Raw genomic sequence first — 21800 nt, forward strand, 5'->3', positions numbered from 1 at the left:
AAAAATTATCGTAAATAACTTTGGGCAACGATTGCTTACTTCTTTTCCCTCCCTTTTCTCCATTCGTTCTCTCTCTCTCTCTCTCTCTCTCTTCTCTTTTTCCATTCTCTCTCTTTTTTTTTGTCTCACACACGCGATCTTCCCTCGCATAACACACACGTATACACATACACACACACACTCTCTCGTTCTCTTTTTCGCTGTTTTCTCGTTAGACAAGGTACTTAGAATATCTTCAGTAGAGTCTATATCCTCTTCCTCTCTTTTTTTTCCCCTTACGCACCTACCGAATATCGATCAATTAATTAATTAATCAATTAATAATAATAATATATAATATTTATTTATTCATTTATTTATATATATATATATATATTTATATATTTATATAATAACTATATACAAGGAGGTTCTCCGTACCGTTTTCTCTTTCTCTCTTTTTCTCTCTCTCTCTCTCTCTCTCTCTCCTTATTTCTTTCTTTCTCTGTGCGCCTGTGTAGTTGCTCGCATTTTCAATCTTTCTTTTCTTTCTCTCTTTCTCTCTCTCTCTCTCACACTCCTCGTTCCCTTTCTCTTTTTTTTTATATTCTCTATTATCTCCGTTACTTTCGCATTTAATTATTTCGTGGCACTGTCGTCAATTCTATTCTAAGTCTCTCTCTCTCTCTCTCTTTCTCTCTTGCACCCTCTCTTGCACCCTTTCTCTTTCTCTCTCTGATACACTCCTCTTCTCCTTTCGCCCTCAAAGGTATTCACACGATTTGTGCCCTCATGTGTGTACGCGTGTAACTCCTATTTTATTTATTTATTTATTTATTTATTTATTTTTTTAAAAAGTGCGTGTGATGCTTAGACTCCCATTTTCTTCTCTCCCTCTTTTTTCTTTTTTTTTACCCCTCTTCCACCCGCTCATACATACATATACACAGACACGCGTACATATAGACACATACACACATGCATACACACACACATACATCTACACCACACACCACACAGCAGAGTTTCCGGCTTTCTCAGACACACATACACACATTCGCTTCGTTAATTATCCCGTTGCGAGCGAAACGTCCACTCGACCCAGAAAGGTATGCCCACCCCCTTGCACCGGTTTCAGGGGGTGAGCCACCCCTTGGAAAATAGCTCTACTCCACGACACGATTTCTCCTGGCTTTGCTATTCCCTCTTACGTACGATGCTCCTGGGAGGCAGAAAAGCGAAAAGAACGGAATTGTCGGCGGTCCCATCGATTCTCGTCGGTTATACAGATTTCCCCCTCCCACTTTTCTTTCGTTCCTCCACCGGCAATCAAGGGAACTTTGGAACTTTACGACCTTATAATTTAAATCAATTTCTTTTTAATGGAACATGGAAACATGGTCGCTCTCGAGAGCTGCTAACTCGTTGATTCATTGATTTGCGTGATTCTTTAGTAGTTTGTTTATGATCGCGATTCCTAGTTCTGTTGGCCAGTTGGAATTTTGAAAGAGAACTTTTCGAAATAATAATTCAACGAAGATAATAAAGTTATACTGACAGCTTTGTAATTTAAACCAATAATCCAATGCATTCCATCGTAATGGAATTTAGAGGAAAAGGGTCAAAAAGCGGTGGTATCACGGAGATATTTTACACACGTATCACGTACGTGTAACGAGGCTAACCAACAAAGTCGCCTGCCCCAAAGTGATAAAAGACCAAAAATACCACTACGAATCGTCGTGATAACGAAATCCATGAAAAATTTAAATCAAAATTCCACGGATCTTTAACACTCGAACTCGTGCCAGAAGAAAAAAAAAAAAAAAATCATAAACGAAAATTATACGTAGGAGACAGATAATCGCGCCAATCGAGTTAAAACTATTAATACCAGATTGCATGATCGTCGATGGGACCACCGAGTCATCAAGTAGTACCAGAAAGAAAAAAAAAAGAAGTGGAAAAAAGATAAAGAAAAAAAATACAGGAGGAATTACCTGGAAAGGAAATTATTGTTATCGCATCCTTGGGGCGCGAGTCGCTTTCGCGAGAATTATTTTTCGCCAAGTGAAATTTTCCAAGACGAGAATAAAAATTATCGTTTGCAACAAAATCACTCTCCGCGCACTTATTTTTCTTACTTGCGAAAAATAATCTCAACTTTCCCGAGAGTTTTACTCTCTGAAATATATATATATATATATATGTATATTCGCACCCCAAGGAGACTTTTCATGGATGAAATTTCGAAGGGTGGAGGAAAAGTGTTCTGATGGTTGGAACTCGGGTGGGACGTCCCTCGAAAATAGTTTCACTAGGAAATGCGTCAGGATTTCTGTGCCAGCATGGATCCCTGGATGTCTGGGTGACTATTCGCCGAGGACATCGAGAAACACGCCCGTCGATTATCTTTCCAAGCTACTTTCTATCTAACTTCACGAACGTGAAAGTTAATCAGGCTAAACGGCCGGTTACACTGGGGAGGCTCGATCGATCCTGCCGATTCACGATGGATCGATGGGAAGCCGTGATCGATACCGTGCCGAACAGGGTTACTTTCTAATATTCGTTCTTCATGCATGGATGCACGGTCGCATTGGAGCGATTAAAAGTCGCCGATTTGCATTCGTCTCGCGAATGCTTTTTCGAGAAGATTAATAATACTTCACCGGATGGAACGATAGGATGTAGGATTTCTTTTTTCTTTTCTTTTCTTTTTTTTTTTTTGTTTTTTCCCCTCGATCATTCTCGTTTGTTTAGAATTCTTCTTGGAAAAGAGAAGGTTTTTTTTTTTTTTTTGACTAACTGGTAAGAGATTGGCTAAGTGGTTAGCGATAAAAGAAAAAGATAATCGTTTAAAACGTAAAAGAAAATTTCCTATCGAAATAGGAAAACCTGGAAAATCTTCTTATACGTACAACTGACGAATGTGTACGGATACAACGCGCGATAAAAATCCTTTCTTAATAATTTCTTTACTTAAAACTAAGTAAAAATTTCAATCTAACGATCATCCTCGAGCGATTGGCCACCCTCGGTCACCCGAGCTCGGAGAAAGAAAAGACAGGAACGATTTTGTACGCATCGTACAACAACAAGGTTATTTTTTCTAAAAAAAAAAAAAAAAAAAAAAGTGGTCACAGAATTTTCTACGGGATCTTTTTACAAAAGTGGAGGGAAGAGAGAGACCGGGCTACTAGGAGCGGCGAATTCGATCGACGCGTCGGATCTATCGGCGGATGAGAAAAAAAAAAAAAAAAAAAAAAAAAAAGAATTGCCGTAGGTGAGACGCGTCGTTCGAGTTGGCTACCCCCCTCGCGCAGGTTTTTCTCTTGAAAAACTGGGGGGGGAGGAGAGACGACAAGGACGCGGGATGAACATGGAACACCGAGTGTACGCGGATAAAGAAAAAAAGAAATCGAGGAGAAATAGCGATATAGATTTTTTTCTTTTTTTTTTCTTTTCTTTTCTTTTCTTCTTTTTTCTTTTTTTTCTTTTTTTTTTTTTTTGTTCCTAATCTCCAAGACCAGCCGGAGTTACTGCTTCTCCTTGAGTCCGCCTAGGAGAGCGTGGCTCTCCATCGTCGCGCTCAGATTGCTGAGATTGCTCAGATTGCCTAGGTTCCCTAAATTGCCTAGGTTGCCGAGGTTAGGTTGATGCGCGTAGTTCCTGATCTGGTGGAGGCTGATCAATTGATTGGGGAACGAGGTCGCGTTCTGATTGGTGGTTGTGCCGGACGTGACCCCGGACGACGAGGACGCTGGGGAGGATTTCTGCGTCGAGTTGAACGCCTCGTAGAGGTAGGGCCTCGAGGCCGGGTGATGGCTGGCCGGGTAGTGCAGGTGGTTGAGAGGGTTCAACGGGTGTTGCATGGAGGAGATCGAGTTTATCGAGATGGAGGAGATCGGCGTGAACGCCGAACTGCTGTTCGGGTGGTGATTGGCGCCCGGTTGAGGGGTCTGTTGCCTGGAATCGTTCTCGATCGACTCGCCACGGTGGCCGTGGCCGGGCAACAGCATCTCTGGGTTCTGGTTCTGATGGTAGTCGGTGTGGTGATGGGGCAACCGGTCGTGAAGATCGCTGATTACCGAGTCCGGGCTCACTTTCGGCCAGTAGTGGTCCTGATGATGGGCCGCCATCGCGTGGATCGACGGCCTCAGCCCCGTCCCGATTATAGGAGGTCTCTTGTCCGTCCTCTCCGCGTGTTTCTGCATGTGCTTCGCAAGATACGTCTCCTGGGTGTAACTCTTGCCGCAGTACTGGCAGATGTGCGTCTTAAGGTGCTTCGATTCCTTGTGCTTCGGTATGTGCTCGAGCAAGCTGGGCTCGTCGGAGAAGCACTTGTAGCAAGAGTTACACTTGTACGGCTTGTCGGTCTGGTGACAGCGGGAGTGGCTCTGCAAGTTGCTCAGCTGGCTGAACGCCTTGGTGCAGCCTGGATGCCGGCACTTGTACGGTTTGTCACCGGTGTGCGTGCGGATGTGCTGCTGTAGGTGGCTCAGTTGGGTGAACTTCCGCTGGCAAATCTCGCAGCGGTACGGCTTGATGCCCAGGTGGATCCTGGTGTGCTGGGACAGGTACGAGGAGTTCGCGAACGCCTTCGAGCACTGGGTGCATTTGTACGGCTTCGCCTCGCGCATGTGGATCTGCGTGTGGAGCTGCAGGTCCGCCTTGCTACCGAAGATCTGCGAACAATCAATCATCCAACCGATTCGTTAATTAATCGCAAGAAAAAGAAAAAAGAAGAAGAAGAAGAAGAAGAAGAAGAAGAGGAAAAGGAAAAAAGAAAAAGAAAAGAAACAAAACCGTACTCAGCTCCAAGCGTAAGTATGCTGCTACGCTGATCGAGATAATTTTTGCGCAAATGAACAACATGCGATGAAATAAAGTTATATTTAATCATTAGATACGATCGGTATCCTTATATTTCTAGTCTCTGGATTAACAATGAATTATTAAAAGAATGGGAATCCACTGGACACGAGGAGGCAAAGTCTACCTTGGGAACTTTGCCTCGTGCGAAAGAGTAACGATGTTATCGAACAGAACGGGTAACGGCGGTAGCCTTTTTTCGCGGCGTCTATTGCGCCGCGATTAACCGAATAACGAGAGAGAGGCGATCCACGACGGGGGGTCAAGGGGGTTCCACATCGTTGTCCGTCGTTTATACCCTCCCCCCTTCCTCCTCCTCCTCTCTCTCTCTCTCTCTCTCTCTCTCTCTCTCTCTCTCTGCGCATTAGCCGAGAGCCGCGGTATATTTATAAATAAATAAATGTAAACGAGGACTGGCGGTAGCCGGAGCATACGTGTAAAGGGGGGAGAGGATGACCTTGTCTATCATGGCCTAGCCTCCAGGCATACCTGACTGACTGGCTTTATAGCTACCGCATACAGATCTCTCTCTCTCTCTCTCTTTTTCCCTTCCTCCTCTCCTTCTCCCTCTCCCTCTCTTAATTCCCCCCTTCCACGTCTTTTTATTTCGTCTCTGTCCGTCTTTCGCCCTCCGCCCCGCGCCCCTTTTTGTACCTGCCCTCGGTGTCTCGGCTCCTCTTTGTACGGTAGTAGTAGGTTCGCCCGTCGGTAGCCTTAAATACCTACTACCTTCTCTTTCTTCCTCTTTTTTTTCTCCTTTTGTCCTCTTTTTGTATTCCTCTTTCTCTCTCTCTTTCTCTCTTTCGCGCTCTCTCTCTCTCTTTCTCTCTCTCTCTCTCCCCCCCTGTTGCGCGTCGCGAGTCGAAGGGAGAGGGAGAGGTATAGGGAGAGGGAGGGGGAAGAGAAAAGAGCAACGCCGCTCATTACCGCTCCTCCTTCTGCTCGATATCAATATTGACTCGGATCGTGTTCTAATTTGTCCGATCTAATTGATACCCCGAGAAGGAAACGGACGTTTCTCGCGTGGAAACAAAGTCGCGGCGACTTCCGCTCGTTCCACGAATCGGCCACGATCGCGCGACAGGATAATTTTTGTCCCGTGGATGGACCGGTTCTCGACATTCCCTCGATTTTAATTTTAATCAATCGATCGCCGTGATTCATCCTCTTCGACAACACTTGATTGTCGTATGATAATTCAACTTTGACCCGCCAACTTCGATGTTGCGATCGTTCGACCGAAAGAGAAATAGAGAGGGAGGAGAGAGAAGAGCGATTCGATCGTATAATCGCGGAGATTCCTTCCGAAAGATCGAAGGAATCGCGACGACGCGTGTTCAAAGGATCGTTGAAGGCGTTGGATGGCGACCGACAAAGGAATCGAACCAACAATCGAACTAATAAATGGAAACTATCCTGGACACGCGAGAAATGACGTGGTGGTGGTGGTTAGTTTCCTGTCTGCGGATCGCGGATCCGCTCGAGATTGTTACGTAAAACGACGGATTCCTTTCTCGGATCTGGTCTGTGCCACGCCCCTGGATCATAGCCGCGATCCGTGGCCTTCCTTTGGATCCTACCGATCCCGTCCATGTCGATGCTCTTGCTTAATAATCCCGTTTAATCGTTCGGAGACACGCGATACAACTTTTTTTCCCCAACCTCACAACAAACAAACGATCTTGATCTTTGAAGGAAAGGATCGTCGAATCGATCGTTTTAATTCGGTTTCCAATTAGATTGCTTAATATAATACGAGGGATGCTTTGATAAATTTGCGGTAAACGGGAATGGATTCTGTATTAAATGCATTAGGTATACGTAATGATGTTTGTATAATTTCGTTAAAAATTCGCGGTTTTGGGAATAATCCGCCATTTTGACGAGTTTAATTTCGTTCCAATGATTAAATTATTCAATCAGAGGTCTTAAGAAGTTTTATTCGAATGAAGCATCGTTATTCGTAAGAGTGTAAAAATAAAACAGCTTTACAAATAGCGATTCAATTATGCGTTAAGTTTTAATAAAATTCAATTTTATCGCGTCATAATGCATAATTGAAATAATTACTAGGAAGATAAGAGATCAGAGATTTTGTAATATATCGTAAGCAACTTGTGCATATCCTATCGAAAATAATCGAGTATTTTCGAATATTTTCCATCACAATAGCTCGTATACATCTTCTCTGCCATTTCTAAATAATTTTTAATTAATAGCTTTATATAATATTTTACCACCCAATTACATTTAATTATTTTACACCTAATTTATATATATATAAAACACTTATAGAAACGAATTTACAGAAGACAGGAAGGGGGAGGTGGGATTTCTCGAGATAAAGCCGTTTCTTCCATCTCGTTTACCGGATCTTCGAAAAGAAGCCGAACGACGAATTAGGTCAAACTTGTCACCAAAAAAAAAAAAAAAAAAAAAAGGAAAAAAAAAGAAAAGAAACTCGAGCGGATTATCGCCAGTCGCCAAACTTTGATCCGCTAAAAGTGACGACGGAGGCGGCCAGCCTCGAGGCTGTGAAGATTGTCGAACCGTTACGAATTTTTACAACCGTTATGATAATATTTCCAAACCGAGAGGAGAGGAGATCGAGCTGATGGCTAGACTCCTCTAGAGAACAATTTTCGCGATATCAGAAATTAAATAAGTTAAGTAAAAAAAAAAAAAAAAAAAAAGAAGTCTTTTTATAGCATATAGAAAATTCAACCAATGGGCAATTTCGCAACGTTCGAACGAAATACGTAATTCGCACATTCATTTCCGGAGTGTGAAGAAAAATAGTGTAGTAGTTCTCATCCCATGACGGATGACACAAAATCGTAGATTAGATCGAGAACTTGATTCATAATCCAAGAAACGAGATAAACTCTTCTCGTTCGAAAGGAAATAAAAAAAAAAAAAAAAAAAAAAAAAAAAAATTTCGACCACGGTCAGTTAAAGTAAAACGGAATCGTGAAACGATCGAAGCGGAACGAACGAATGCGCGAGAGATCAGGCGCGATAATCTCGTGTGCGTGAACAGAGAGAGAGGCAGGGGAGGGAGGAGAGAGAAAGAGAGAGAAAGAGAGAGAGAGAGAGACTCACGAGGAAGCTTGATCCCGACGTATACTCTATCAGAAACGTGTGAACCGAGGATCTCTTGTATTACAAAGAACTTAGTATCTCGGTATAGCGCAGTTTTCTTTTTCCTTTTTCCTTTTTTTTTCCTTTTTTTCTTTTGGTCAGAGATGAGCCAAAGGCCATGTCCAATGGAATGTAGAAGACACGGAGGGAAATACGATTACAGAAGAAGTACAGGGGACAGGCAGGACGATGAGGTCGTGGAATTAAAGGATTGCAGAGGGAAGATAAAAATATGGGAGGGTGGAGGAGAGGCTTATTTGAAGAGGAGCGGAGATGAAGGGTTCAGGGATGCAACGCCGTGGGGCACAAGTAAAATAGAGCCGAGAGGTGGACGGGATGTTTCATAAGCCATGGATGCTACTTTGGTGCACGTGGTTCGCCGGTGGTGGGAATATAATGTATCTCTGGGATATGCGCTTGTTTCGTTCGTCTTTTGTTCTTCGGTTTATCGTTTCGCGCTTTTTCTTTCTTTCGTCGAAAGTGGAAATCTCCGGCAAATCTGTTTCCGCGTTTGATAGGTATTATACCATATATTGTTGGAGAAATTTATTTTCGTTTCTCGGTCAGGCTCGGGATATTGTGACAAATTATGTCACAAATTATGAGAATTTTTTTCATCGTACAATTTTGCTTATAATCGTAGGAGGTGCATAAAAGCATTAAACATTCAATTATTTACTCTTTTCGAGTAAAATATTCAATTAAATTCCATCTTCTTTTCTTTTTTTTTTTTTTTTTTTTTATTATTATCGTATCTTCAAAATTTACAAAATCATTCAAAATCAACGAACTCTTGTTCTCTTAAGGATAAAGAAATTGACGATTGAAATATTTTCTCGTATTCAAAAGTGCAATTTCGATTCGTTTCCGATTTCTTTCTTTCTTTTTTTTTTTTTTTTTTTTTAAATAATCGTTTCAACTCGGGAGAGAAAGAGAGAGAGAGAGAGAAATATCGAGGATACGTATCGGAAAACGAAAGAGAATTGATCGTTCGTAACTATACTCGGATCTTGCGAAACGGCGTTACATAAACCTGAGCAGGAAAATAAGAATATAGATCATAATATAGAGATCGAAAAACGATACAGCATAATTCCCACTAATTGAAGAAATCTTTTTCACGTAAAATCGTACGAACGCGTGAAGAAAAAAAAAAAAAAACCAAACAAATCATCGATCAAACCTCGAAGGAAGCCCGGTTGACTTAACCATTGGAAACCATTCCGTTCGAGCGGAATAAAAAACCGGGAGCAAAGCGTGCAACAATCTTCCCTGCATCGCGAACCACCATCTTTAATCAAACCAATCTCCCTTACCGATAAACTTAAGAAAACGACCCTGGAGAATCGATCCTTCCTAGCGAAGCGTCGCTACGCTAAGACGCTTCTTCGAGGAAAAAAAAGAAAAAAAAGAAAAAAAAAAAAAAAAGAGAAAAAGAAAAAGAAGAAAAAAAAGGAAACGAATCTCGGAATACGAATACCGTTATTTTGTCTGTTCCTCGCGATTCCTCTCCACCTCCTTAATTTTAATGGATAAAGAGTCTGGAAGAGTCTAGACTCGACCTCGACTCAGCACCGTCTGGCGATCCTTTTACCCGTGATTTATTCGGCGATCGTGCGTCGTTGCGTGCGTCTTCAACAGCTGACTTGCTGATGTTCTTTAACGGCTTTGGGCCCCGGCGTGTATTTTTTTATTTCCTCCTTTCGAAACGCGTCCTTGCCTTGGTGTCAAGTTCGCACTCGGGGCCCCACGTAACTCGATCGTCCATCTCGCTTCTACGTCTCGTCCCATTCTATACGTTATATACGTTGCCTCTCCTCTGTCCCCTTATATATATATATATGTATATATATGTATATATATATATATGTATATATATGTATATATATATATATATATATATATATAGAGTTGTTTCGAGCTCTGGCCTCTCTCTTTCGACCGGGTTGCCAGCCCCAGTCCCTCCGATTAATCGAGAGGATTAAGGAATCGAGCAGGAAATTCAGCTCGAATCACGCGGAATGTCGATTAAAAACTGCTCAACGCGAGAGTTGATTACGTTTGGTAACGGGAGGGAGGCAGAAAGAGAGAGAGAGAGAGAGAGAGAAAAAGAATGGTCTTTCGCTCTCTTTGGATTGGACAAGCAAAATTGATTCGTTTGATGATGCTTCCTTTGTTAATGAAGATGGGAATTTTGTGTTTCTCTGGCTTTTTTCACTTTTTTTTCCCTCCCTCTTCCTCTTTTTCTTTTTGCTAGAATTTTATTTTTTCCATTTGTTTTTTTTTCTGTCCTTTCTTTTTTTTTTCTTTTTTTTTTTTTTTTTTTTTTTGCGAACAATCAAGAGAACGAGTTTGGTGGAATCAAAAATAGCCCGATGATGATAGAGAGGCAAGATTTTGGACAGATACAAAAGGCGGTGAGAAAAAAAGTTTCGTCGGGTTTTTTCCAGAACGTCATTTCCAGACGAAGATTTAAAGAGGAGAAAAAAGAAGAAGAAGAAGAAGAAGAAGAAGAAGAAGAAAAAAAAGTAAGAAAAAAGAAAGATAAGCATTTGTAAACGTGAGCATAGAGAAAAGCAATCATAAACCGGCTAATTAACGTCGCTTCCATGGATGGAACTTTATTGCTGAACTAATTTCTTCCTCCTCGTCTTTTAACCCTGAAGACCTCCGTCTCTTACTTTCGAGAAATTCTTAATCCTCTGTCCTACTAGAAATCCCATCAACGATCGTTTAACCGTTTTTACGGAAAAGACAATTCAACCGGATGAAACAGAAAAATTAACGAATGAACGAGACCTTAAATCTGTTGAGGAAAAGAAAATAATCGAAGGAATTACTTGTAGAAGAGGAATTTTTTCTTTTTCTTTTTCACAAAAACGTGTGCATCGAAGAGGATCGTTCGATACGTAAATAAAAATCATGAAAAAACTACGACTAGTGCGAAATATTATTCTCGCGCGAATTGTTACGTGTCGTCGGGGATGAGCGATTAGTGGATTTCAAGGCTCTTCTCGTAAATAATTCCAGTCGACGTTCCATGCAAATTACGCGCCATTGGCTTACAAATTGACACTTTTAATTGATAGGAGCGTTTGGACGTGACCCTGAAAAAAAAAAAAAAAGCAACTCGAAATCCACCGCTCCTTTTCTCCTTCCTCGTCTTCGATTCACTTTCGATGAAGAAGAACGAGGAACGTATATACGCGATAATTTCTCCATCGATCGATACTTGTTTCTTTGATTCGAGAAGACTTTGTCCGGAAAATTTGTGAAAAGATTTATCATAGAAAAAAGGAAGGAAAGTGGAAAAATCTCGACTCATCGAATTAATTTTAATCCAAATCCTCAATTTCTCTACGTCGCCCCTTCGTTTTGAAAACGTTTACTCGTTTTTACTTTCGACATATTTCATATTTCCTTCCGTGTCATCAGAATTGTCGAAAATTCGATTTAATCTTTAATAAATTCCATATATATCCCAAGGAATATTTAACTAATATTTTAATCTCTTCTACTATACTCTCATCTTCTAATTTCCAAAATCTTGCGCTCGTTCGAAATACACAAGTTTTATGCGTGAATTCTAAAAAGACGACGGGGCAGAGATTCTGGATTCGAGAATGAAAAATACTAATGACGAATCTCAAAAATCGTGCGAGAAATTAACGCTTTTAATTGCGAAAAACGTCGGTGGTCGCCGGGGTCGTCGAGGAGCCGCCGTTACTTCTGTAATTCACTGATTAATCGACCACGATTTACTTGGCGCGACGTTTAAGGAACCGAGGAAATCACGTTCGCGGCAATTTCTCGGGATAGAAATCGTCTCTTGATGACTGTTAGGGAGCTTGATCGATCGACTCGGGGAAGCGGGTTTTTTTTTTTTTTCCTTTTTTTCTCCTTTTCCTCGCCTTCTTCCCTTTCCTCCCTCCCCTTCTTTAACAGTTATTTTCGCCCAAGAAGAAGTTCAGTGGCAATTTGATTGATGTATGAACTAGAATTTGGTAAAACGATGTGGAATTGTTTCAAGAGACGAAACAGGGGATGGAATTGGCCTCCTAATCGTTTTCTACTTTTTAATTTTTTATACGTGAATTTTTCTTTCTTTCTCACGATTCGGAGATAATGATAAAAATTCAGATTGAGTACGCGCGCAATGAGATCTCTTAACGTGGCGGATCGTCTTTAAAATAATTTTTTGACAAATTTGTCGGAAGTCATTGTGGGAAGAAGAATTTAATTGTATAACAGTTGTGTAATTAATGGCGCAAAGGCGAGCCGAAGGTGTCGATATTCTCGGGATTCCGCAATTTTAGAATCCTCATGAATAATTGATGAGTTTGGATTTAAGAACCGTCTGGCCAGAAATTGTTCGCAACAATTTAAGAAAATTCCGACACGTCTACGAAAGGTTACACCGGGCGAGTCATCGATGAAATTTTTCGACAATCCAGCAGGGATTGGGACGAGATTTTTCGTATTCGTGATGTCACGATCGATAAGACGAGATTCGCCTATGACTGGATTTTAAAAGAAAGAAAGAAAATGAGAAATTCTCGGGATTGGAATCGGTCAATATATATATACCGAGATCTATTCTCCATCCTTTCTTTCGACATTTCAAAATATGCTACAAGGTCTGGCCAAAAAATTGGCCAAAGTTCTCGAGTCGGACGGTCGAGATTATTTAATCCTCGTTTAATTTCCTGTTGCAAGAGAAATATCGTAGGCAGATCCATCCACATCTCCAATCCTACGCGTAGCCTCGGGCCAGGACTCGTAAATTCAATTTAAATATTCGACCTTAATGACTTGGTGCTTGGCGAGCGAGAGCGAGAGAACACATTTCGGTAGTCGTCAGGGTCGCGAGGTAGAAAGGAATAAGTAAAAAAAGAAAAGAGAATCGATTTTTCGTAGATTCACGGATCGATCTGTCTTCGATCTCTCCCTCCTCTTCCACCGTAAAAAAAAAGAAAAGAAAAGAAAAGAAAAGAAAGGATTAAAATTAAAAATTGTACGGAACGTAAAGAAAACTGATTACAGATAAACTCGTACTGTACAGGGATTATAAAATATCAAGCAATTATTTTATTACCGCATTAAAATCAACTTCTTGCTTCGTCCAGCGATATATATATATATATATATTTTTTCACTTTATTTATCTCCGTTCTTTTTCTTCTTCGCTCTCGACCGACCAAGACGTTACAAGAGGTTTTAATTAGCGATAAACGGAAACCACGAAATTGTTTGTTACGATTAACGAGTGAAACCGGATCTACGAAGAGATATATATTAGAGTATAAATAAAACTGATGAAATTGATTCGATAAAAATCACCGGTGTTCATCGTGATCGATTAACGTATTGATCCTCTTCCCCTTCAATGGGGTAATCAGGAAAGATCGATACACATTCGATTCAGGCGAATATATGCGCCTCGCGCAGACAAATCCCTCGAAACTTTCCCCTTGCAAAATTGTCCCTTCTTGCGATTAAATCCCTCGCGGAAATTATTCGCGTGAACTACTGAAACTTTCCAAACTTTGTGGGAACAATCGTTTCGAAATTGGAATCGATCTCGAGTTTTTGCACGAAAGACGAATTACACGTATAAGACCGAGACGAGACTGGTTAATTGAGAAAAATTACCAGACAGCCGATAATCATTATCTTGCTTTTCAAACTTCTTCGAACGAAATTGAACGTAAACACGGATTATTCAATCCGGACGTTCAATTCTGTTCTTTTTTTTTTTTTTCCTTCTTCTTCTTCTTCTTCTTCTTCTTTTCTTCGATTTATTCGAATTTATTTAGGAAACATAACAGGGAAATGGAGGAGAAAAGATTCTCATACGACGATTCGGATTCGAACAAGTATTTTTTTCGATATTCTTGAGGATATCTTCTTCCTCAAAATTTAAGAATTCTTGAAAAAAGAAATTCGAATATTATATTATACATTCGATTTATTCAGTTCAGATTGAAACGATAAAAAGTACTTCACATATTTCGAATCAAAAATTCAGAGCACTCCACTCGAATACTCACATTTATATCCAATTTTCCTACGCGAGTTTGAAAAGAGCACTTCAGAGTACTCAAAATAGCACTACTCGAATATCCAATTTTCGAAATTCAGAAAATTCAACTTACAACGAAAAGCTCCCCACCTACACCGAATACCGAACAACAATAACCTTTGAATAATCCTTTCGAATCGATTGATGGAAACGAAATCATGGTCGAAAAGAGAGAGAGAGAGAAAGAGAGACATTCTCGGTGAAACGAATCACCATCGCGGTCACACCGAATCGATACGGTTATTTAACGAATAACGCGATCTACCACGCATCAATTTCTATCGCGGATAGAGAGAGAGAGAGAGAGAGAGAGAGGGAGAAAGAGAGGGAGGGAGGGAAAGCGAAAGCACGCGGGGGGTGAAAGTGATTCCCGGCCGTTTGGAAACCGCGTCCAGCCCCGGTGTGACAACCTGTTGATAGAAATTTTCGTGCGGCGAAACGTGTCACCGAGTCGGGCCACGCTCGATGCGCGATAATTGCATCGACGTCCGACCGTGTACACCGGCGGAAATTTTATTTGGAAACGGGCCGCCCCGTTCCCAAACCGGCTCGCTTCCAATCTGTTATTCCGTAACCGCGTTTCTCACCCGCGATTCAATATAAAACACCGGCCCAATCCCACGGATTCTCGCGATCCTTTTCGCGTCTTTTTTTCTTTTTTTTCTTTTTTTTTTTTTTTTTAAGTTCACGCGAGGCGTGCACAAAATTTTTTCCTTTTTTTTCCCTTTCAAACTTCCGCTTCGCAATCTTTTTGACCGATCTAAAAAAATGCGATGGAAAAATGGAAACTTTCACGAGTACAATGTCTTTGGGGGACGCGTAAAATTTTAGTTGCAGTAGGAAAGAATGGAAAGTTGAGCGAGTCAGGAGAGAGAATATGGAGAACGAGTGAAACTTTGCAAAGGGGTAAATTTTTCTCAAATTTTTCACAATTTTTGACCTTTGACTAGGAAATTAATCTGAAATGCGAGTGGAGAATGAAGTATTGAGAGATGTGGAAAATCTTGAGGTTTTTTTTCTTCTTCTTTTTCTTTTTCGATTAATAAAGAATATATATATCGTGTTTGCTTTATACTCTTTCTCGAAATTTTTTTATCAAGTATACCTGGTTAATTATTATTACACACTCTACGTTAAAATTGGAGATTATGATTAATCCCCTTTCGGGGAACGAACGAAGAAATTTCCATTCGCCAAAGGGTCGAGAGGATTTTAAATATCTATAATTGTTCCTCCACGGTTTATATTTCCAAAGAGCATTGAACGTTGGAAATTTAAAGCGAGCGCTCAAGGATATTATTATAATATTAAATTCGCTACGATATTATAAAAATGTTATTTGCACAAAAATCGTTTTTTCAAAGAACAATTTCGTTACGACGATGATTTACTTAAACGGAATAATCAATTTTTGCCTGAAAGCGAGGGAACAAAGGGCCGGAAAAAAGAAAGAAAGAAAGAAAAAAAAAAAAAAGAATTCGTGGTGTAACAAGAAAGGATAACAGACGGATTTGTACGACGGATTATTTAATAAACCTAAGGGAACATTTATTCCGAGAAACGAGATTTGCGATGAAAATGTAGGACGAAAACGTGAAATTGTTCGTATCTTTTCACGGTACGTATAACAAGTCGAGCTTCTTCTTTCTTTCTTTTTCCCCCTTTCTTTTCTTTCTTTCTTTCTTTCTTTTTTTCAGCAGAACGATTCCCTGGACAACAAAGAAAAAAAGAAGAAAAAAAAAAAAAAAAGTGAAGCATCCACCGTTAGTACCATTAAAATCGCTAATTCGTAACAACTCGCTCGACAACGAGTTGGAACGATTCTACGACAAAGGGTTCGGCATCTCTCTACGCGGCGGAAGATAAAAAGTTTCGTGGATCTTTGTACGTACGAGGAAGAATAATATAAATTTTGCGAGGAAGAGGATCGATCGATCATCTTCCCTCTTCCCTCGTTTCCTCGAACAAATTTCCGGCTGGAGAAGAAAAATAAAAAAAAAAAAAAAAAAAAAAAAAAAAAAANAGAAAAGAAAAGAAAAGAGGGACGCTGCAGAGGGGTGATGAAACTTGCGATGAAAGGGGGCCCGTTTGGCCGAGAAATTGCCGAATGTTTCCTGCTCACGAAGAATCGACAGATTACCGCCACGTATCTCTGGCAACAATCCTGGAGAAAATTCGAAAAGGCACTTACCGTGCCCTCCTTCCTAGGGACCTTCCTACAAGGGCCCGTTGGCCGAGGGGGAGGGGACCCACACACGGTCATCCGTCATTCTACGCGTCGACGTAGAAACTGGGGCTTCCACGAAGAGAAAATATTTGTCGAAGGAGGAACGATTTCTCTCCACCGATTTGTGATTTTAATTTTAGTATGAACGTGAACCGATATATAATAAATTTTTCTCCCTCTTGGTTTCTTTTTTAAATTAAAATTAACTGCGTTATAAATTATAAATTGCGAAGGGAGAATTTAATAAATTTGTGGAATTAATAATAACCGATTAATAATAATTTGTCTGAAATATTTATTTGTTTTTGTTCCAATTTGACAAGTTGAATATTTAAGATAACTTACCACGAGATAAAATTAATATTTTAAAATTTTCATGGAAATAATAAAAATTGCCGGGTGTTCTGAAATTTTTAACAGAGCTGTAAATAAAGTAAAATGTCAAACTTTCTTATTTTCTTATCGTCCAAAATTAAAATTTACCCTAATCTAGTGAAAATCTCTCATCTCTCTCGCCTCTTTCATCCCCCCACCGTCTCAAAAACGCGATGGTTAAATTCATCGAAGTCGAACTAGAATATTTTCTCCGATATCCTTCCGACAAGACTTCCTTCCACCTCCACCCCAAATACATTACTATTAATTAAACGGTAGAAAGCGTCGTCAAGAGGAAGAAAAAGAGAAAATAATCGACGAATCGATCGGAGCTCGAACACGCTCAGTTCGACTCTTTGTGCAACGATTTTCCCGCCACACCGTTTCCGTAACGATTGTTTCGAGAAATATTTATTCCGATTAAAGGAAGGCTGCTGACTAAGCGGCCATTCCTGCGGCCGAAGCCATACGATTTACAGGAACGGTATTGTGCAAACTCCGTGGTCTCGGTTGACAGGTTTTCAAGCCATCATTCTTTAGCTATTACCAGTTGTTAACGTTTCTCGAATGTCGAATGGTAACGATAATTGTAACAACGATTCTACGCGAAACTGAAATCGAAACAGGAGAGGGTGAATGGATTAATTGTATATTTCTCCAATTATTAATTTTTTTGCGAATCGTTTTTCCTCGACATTGACGAAGATGTCCCAAGATTTTTTCCTTTTTCCAGCTCGAGCTTCGATTCGATGCGTTCTTTTAAATAAATTAAACAACGCTTCAAAGATTATGGATTCAGAAATCAATGTAAGAAACTTGTCTAATTTAAAAATTTTCAAAAATTTACAAATTAATTGATATTAAGCAATTGAAACGATTCTATAACTCCAATATTTTCCGAATTCTTCAAATCCAATGTCCCCGGATTAAACGATCAAACTGCATCAGTATGTTCTATATAAGAGTATAAGAAAAGGATATTATATAAACACAGATCTGCAAATGCTTTTATCGTTCAATTCGTGATAAAATCAGTTTAAGATGTCGAGCTTGTAAGAGGGGATGGGCACTTTATGAAATGGAAGCACAAACTTCTTTTCGATGCGTGATAATAAAGCGTTTATATAATATTCTTTTCTTAATTTTATTCATAGAACATGCTAGATGCAGTTGATCGTTTAATCCTGACATCCTGTGTTAAAAGAATTAAATTCTAAATAGATTTCGAATCCTGTTCCACATCCACGTTCACGTGTAAGATGAAAAATATGGACGATGACCTCAAATTCTCGGCACGAATCATTCAGTAAGTAATTCACGAAGTAATTACCTGCCTCGTTACGAAATGAAACGATAAAATTCATAAAATATCAACGAAGAAAAATCTCTATCCACTTAAACTCGAATTTTTACTCATAAAACATACTAGAAATAGTTTAACCCTTTATAAAAGAATTTTAAATTCTAAATAGATTTCGAGTCGCCCAATCCTGTTCTGCGTTCACAAACCATTCCAAAATCACGCATAAGATGAAAAATAACGATGAGCAGCCTCAAATTCTTTGAACGAATCATTCGCGAAGTAATCACCTGTTTCATCACAAAATGAAACGATAAAATTCATAAAATATCAACGAAGAAAAGTCTCTATCCACTTAAACTCGAATTTTTACTCATAAAACATACTAGGCACAGTTTGATCGTTTAATCTGTGAAATACTCCGTATAAAGGAATTAAATTCTAAATAGATTTCGAATCTTGTTCAATCTTGTTCTGAATTTTCACAAACCATTCCAAAATCACGCGTAAGATGAAAAATATGAACGATGAGCAGCCTCAAATTCTTTGAACGAATCATTCGCGAAGTAATCACCTGCTTCATCACGAAATGAAACGATAAAATTCATAAAATATCAACGAAGAAAAATCTCTATCCACTTAAAATTCCCATTCGAATCATAGAACATATTAGGTGCAGTTTAACCCTTTATAAAAGAATTTTAAATTCTAAATAGATTTCGAGTTGCCCAATCCTGCTCTGCGTTCACAAACCATTCCAAAATCACGCATAAGATGAAAAATAACGATGAACAGCCTCAAATTCTTTGAACGAATCATTCGCGAAGTAATCACCTGCTTACGAAATGAAACGATAAAATTTATAAAATATCAACGAAAAAAAATCTCTATTCACTTAAACTCGAATTTTTATTCATAAAACATACTAGATACAGTTTAACCCTTTATAAAAAAATTTTAAATTCTAAATAGATTTCGAATCTTGTTCAATCTTGTTCTGCGTTCACAAACCATTCCAAAATCACGCATAAGATGAAAAATAACGATGAGCAGCCTCAAATTCTTTGAACGAATCATTCGCGAAGTAATCACCTGCTTCATCACGAAATGAAACGATAAAATTCATAAAATATCAACGAAGAAAAATCTCTATCCACTTAAAATTCCCATTCGAATTTTTACTCATAGAACATATTAGGTGCAGTTTAACCCTTTATAAAAGAATTTTATTCATAGAACAATTTTAAATTCTAAATAGATTTCGAGTCGCCCAATCCTGTTCTGCGTTCACGAACCGTCCCAAAGCCACGCGTAAGATGAAAAATACGTACGATGAGCGGCCTCGGACCCTCTCGCCGCGAATCATTCACGAAGTAATCACCGGCCTCGTTACGAAATGGACGGAATAATAAAATTCGCGAAATATTAACGAAGAAAAATCTCCACGCACTTAAACTCGAATTACGGGACACGACGAGATGGGAAGACGAGGCGTACACGCGATACCTCTGTTACGGATAATCGCCATCATCCCTCGCGGCCCGATCTCCATCATCTCGGGCGCGGCGAGGACGGGGCCCGCGCGCGAGTATAATCGAGCACGCACGCGAAAACCACGGGGCTACTTGATTTTCCATACGATTTATGCCATGTATGCGATTGTGATGGGAAAAAAACGTGCTTTTCTCTTTTTCCCTCCCCATTCGGTCCTTCACCCCTTTTGCCGTGCGTCATCTGGGTCCCATTGGGATCCACGTGCACGGAAAACGATGCTCAAAAGGCGTCTCTCTCTCTCTCTCTCTCTCTCTCTCTCTCTCTCTCCCTCTGTGTCCCTTTCGAGGGGTGGAACCGTCAGCCTAGTGTAAATAAAGATCGTTTCGTGATTCTGCGGCTTTGTGGCCCTTTCGTCGAGACGTTTTATCGCGTAGGGCGATCGTAGAATAGCGGCAATAATTCGAGATCGCAGGTTCGAGGATGATGGAATTCGCGCGCTTCCTCGTTTATTATGGAGATTTATTATGGAGAGGGAATTTTCGATGCGAGTTTGATAGGTTTGAATCGAGAAGGAGCTTGATTCGAGTATCTGCCTCGAATAATTTTCTGATAATTGAGATGCGTGACGGTTCGCTTCGCTTCGAATTTTACCTCGGCTAAGTTTTTGGAGAAGAAAGAAATTTTTCTACGAAGGAAAAAGTCGATCCTTTTTTCAGGATCCACATGAGGTACGTTATCCGATATTTTTATTACGATTCGGGATAAAATATTGAAAATTTTTACGATACGAAAAACCTGTTTGACCCAACATTCGCGCTATCCACTCTTCCCTTTCTCTCTTATCCCTTCGTATCCATCTATCTACCTACCGAAAATTTCCATCTCGACAAATCTTGGAACGGATCGAGCAGAAAAATCAATCGACCAATCATTCGGTCCAATTACAAAAGAAAAAAAAGCGCGCGTTTACGCAACGCGGTGATCACGGTATAACCAGAGAGATCCAGTAGCGGGGTTTCGCACGCAATTTCTCGCAGGACGCCGGCCAAGCCTCGAAAACTGGTTTCTTTTCTTTAATGGCGCACGATGACGATTATGATGCTAATGATAACGACGTCGGCCCAAAGGGTGAAGGGAGGAAGACGAAGAGGAATGAGAAAGAAGAACAAAAAAAGAAAAAAAAAAGAAAGAAGAAGAAGAAGAAGAAGAAGAAGAAGAAAAGAAGAAATCACCGAGGAGAGTAATTTTCGTTATCGATTACCCGGCGTTCCATTAAAATTACGAGCACGGAGGGGAGGGGACGCGGTGACAATATAAACCACTTGCGTATGAATGATGATGCTGAACGTATAAAGATCCAACCCGATAACAGTCGTTAAGAAACGCGAGACTGATGACCTTGCGATCGCGCGACAAGCCGACATTGTGGCGTTAATTAGAAACCGCGGCTAACCGGGGTTGGAATCGTGAAATCGAGACGGAACCATGATTTTTGAGATCGTTATCCGGCGGGGGGATGGGAAAGGGGTAAGGATTAATTGACTTTACAAACTGCCTCGTGATGATGTAATGAATTTTTAATATTCCGGCCCGTAAATTAATGGGCGATTCCCTTTTGTCGAAGGTTGAACGGAGGAAATTAGTATCAATTGGGATTTATTAGATTTTTTTTTTTTAATCGGATCACTTGTTGCAAAATAATTTGCGCATATTCTTATTTTTATAATTATTCCTGTTTCTCTCTCTTTTTTTTTTTTTTTTCTTTTTGGATACGTTGATGGTATCGAGATATTAGCCCTAATTAATTGGTATGGTAAATGTTGAAATAAATGCAGGGTGCAAAGTTTTACTTTTTTGTAACTTTGCTGTAACACTCTGATATTAAATGAAATAATATCATTACGGATCGTCTATCACGATCGATGATCGTGATAATATGGATAAAAGAGAAAGAAGAAGTTTGAAAAAATGGAAGAGAAGAGGATCCAGTTTTGAATGATCCACGCGATGTTAATTCGATGTATTCTTATTTTTTTTTTTTTTTTTTTTACTTTGCTTGTATAATCTGCTATCGAAAACTGGTAATTGAGAGTATTACTTAGTATCGTAAATATCCTCCTTTTTTTTTTTTTTCTTTTTTGCTTGTACTTGAGCGTGACAAAATATACGTTGAGAATGAAAAAAGGACGAGGGTTGAAAAACCTTCGATCTCGCTCGAAACAAAGAGAAGTGGAGAGAGAGAGAGGAAAGAGACGAGGAAGATTTCCGGCGTTGAATTCAAGAAGCAGCGCCACCACGAAATTGTCGGCGATTACAATAATGATAAT

The 21800-nt window shown here is 39.9% G+C and overlaps 1 protein-coding gene across 1 annotated transcript in view; it reads right to left on the reverse strand.

Moving 5' to 3' along the window:
- Nucleotides 1–327: 327 nt before the first annotated feature.
- The window catches only part of LOC122711131 (zinc finger protein rotund-like), a 145902-nt gene continuing 124429 nt past the window's right edge, over nucleotides 328–21800 (reverse strand). The window contains exon 6 of the mRNA XM_043929604.1: nucleotides 328–4667. Within this exon, the coding sequence (XP_043785539.1) occupies nucleotides 3519–4667 (1149 nt within the window). The 3' untranslated portion in view covers nucleotides 328–3518. The remainder of the gene's footprint in view (nucleotides 4668–21800) is intronic.

Source organism: Apis laboriosa, unplaced genomic scaffold, assembly GCF_014066325.1.
Source record: "Apis laboriosa isolate Shangri-la unplaced genomic scaffold, ASM1406632v1 scaffold16_cov148, whole genome shotgun sequence".
Lineage (NCBI taxonomy): Eukaryota > Metazoa > Arthropoda > Insecta > Hymenoptera > Apidae > Apis > Apis laboriosa.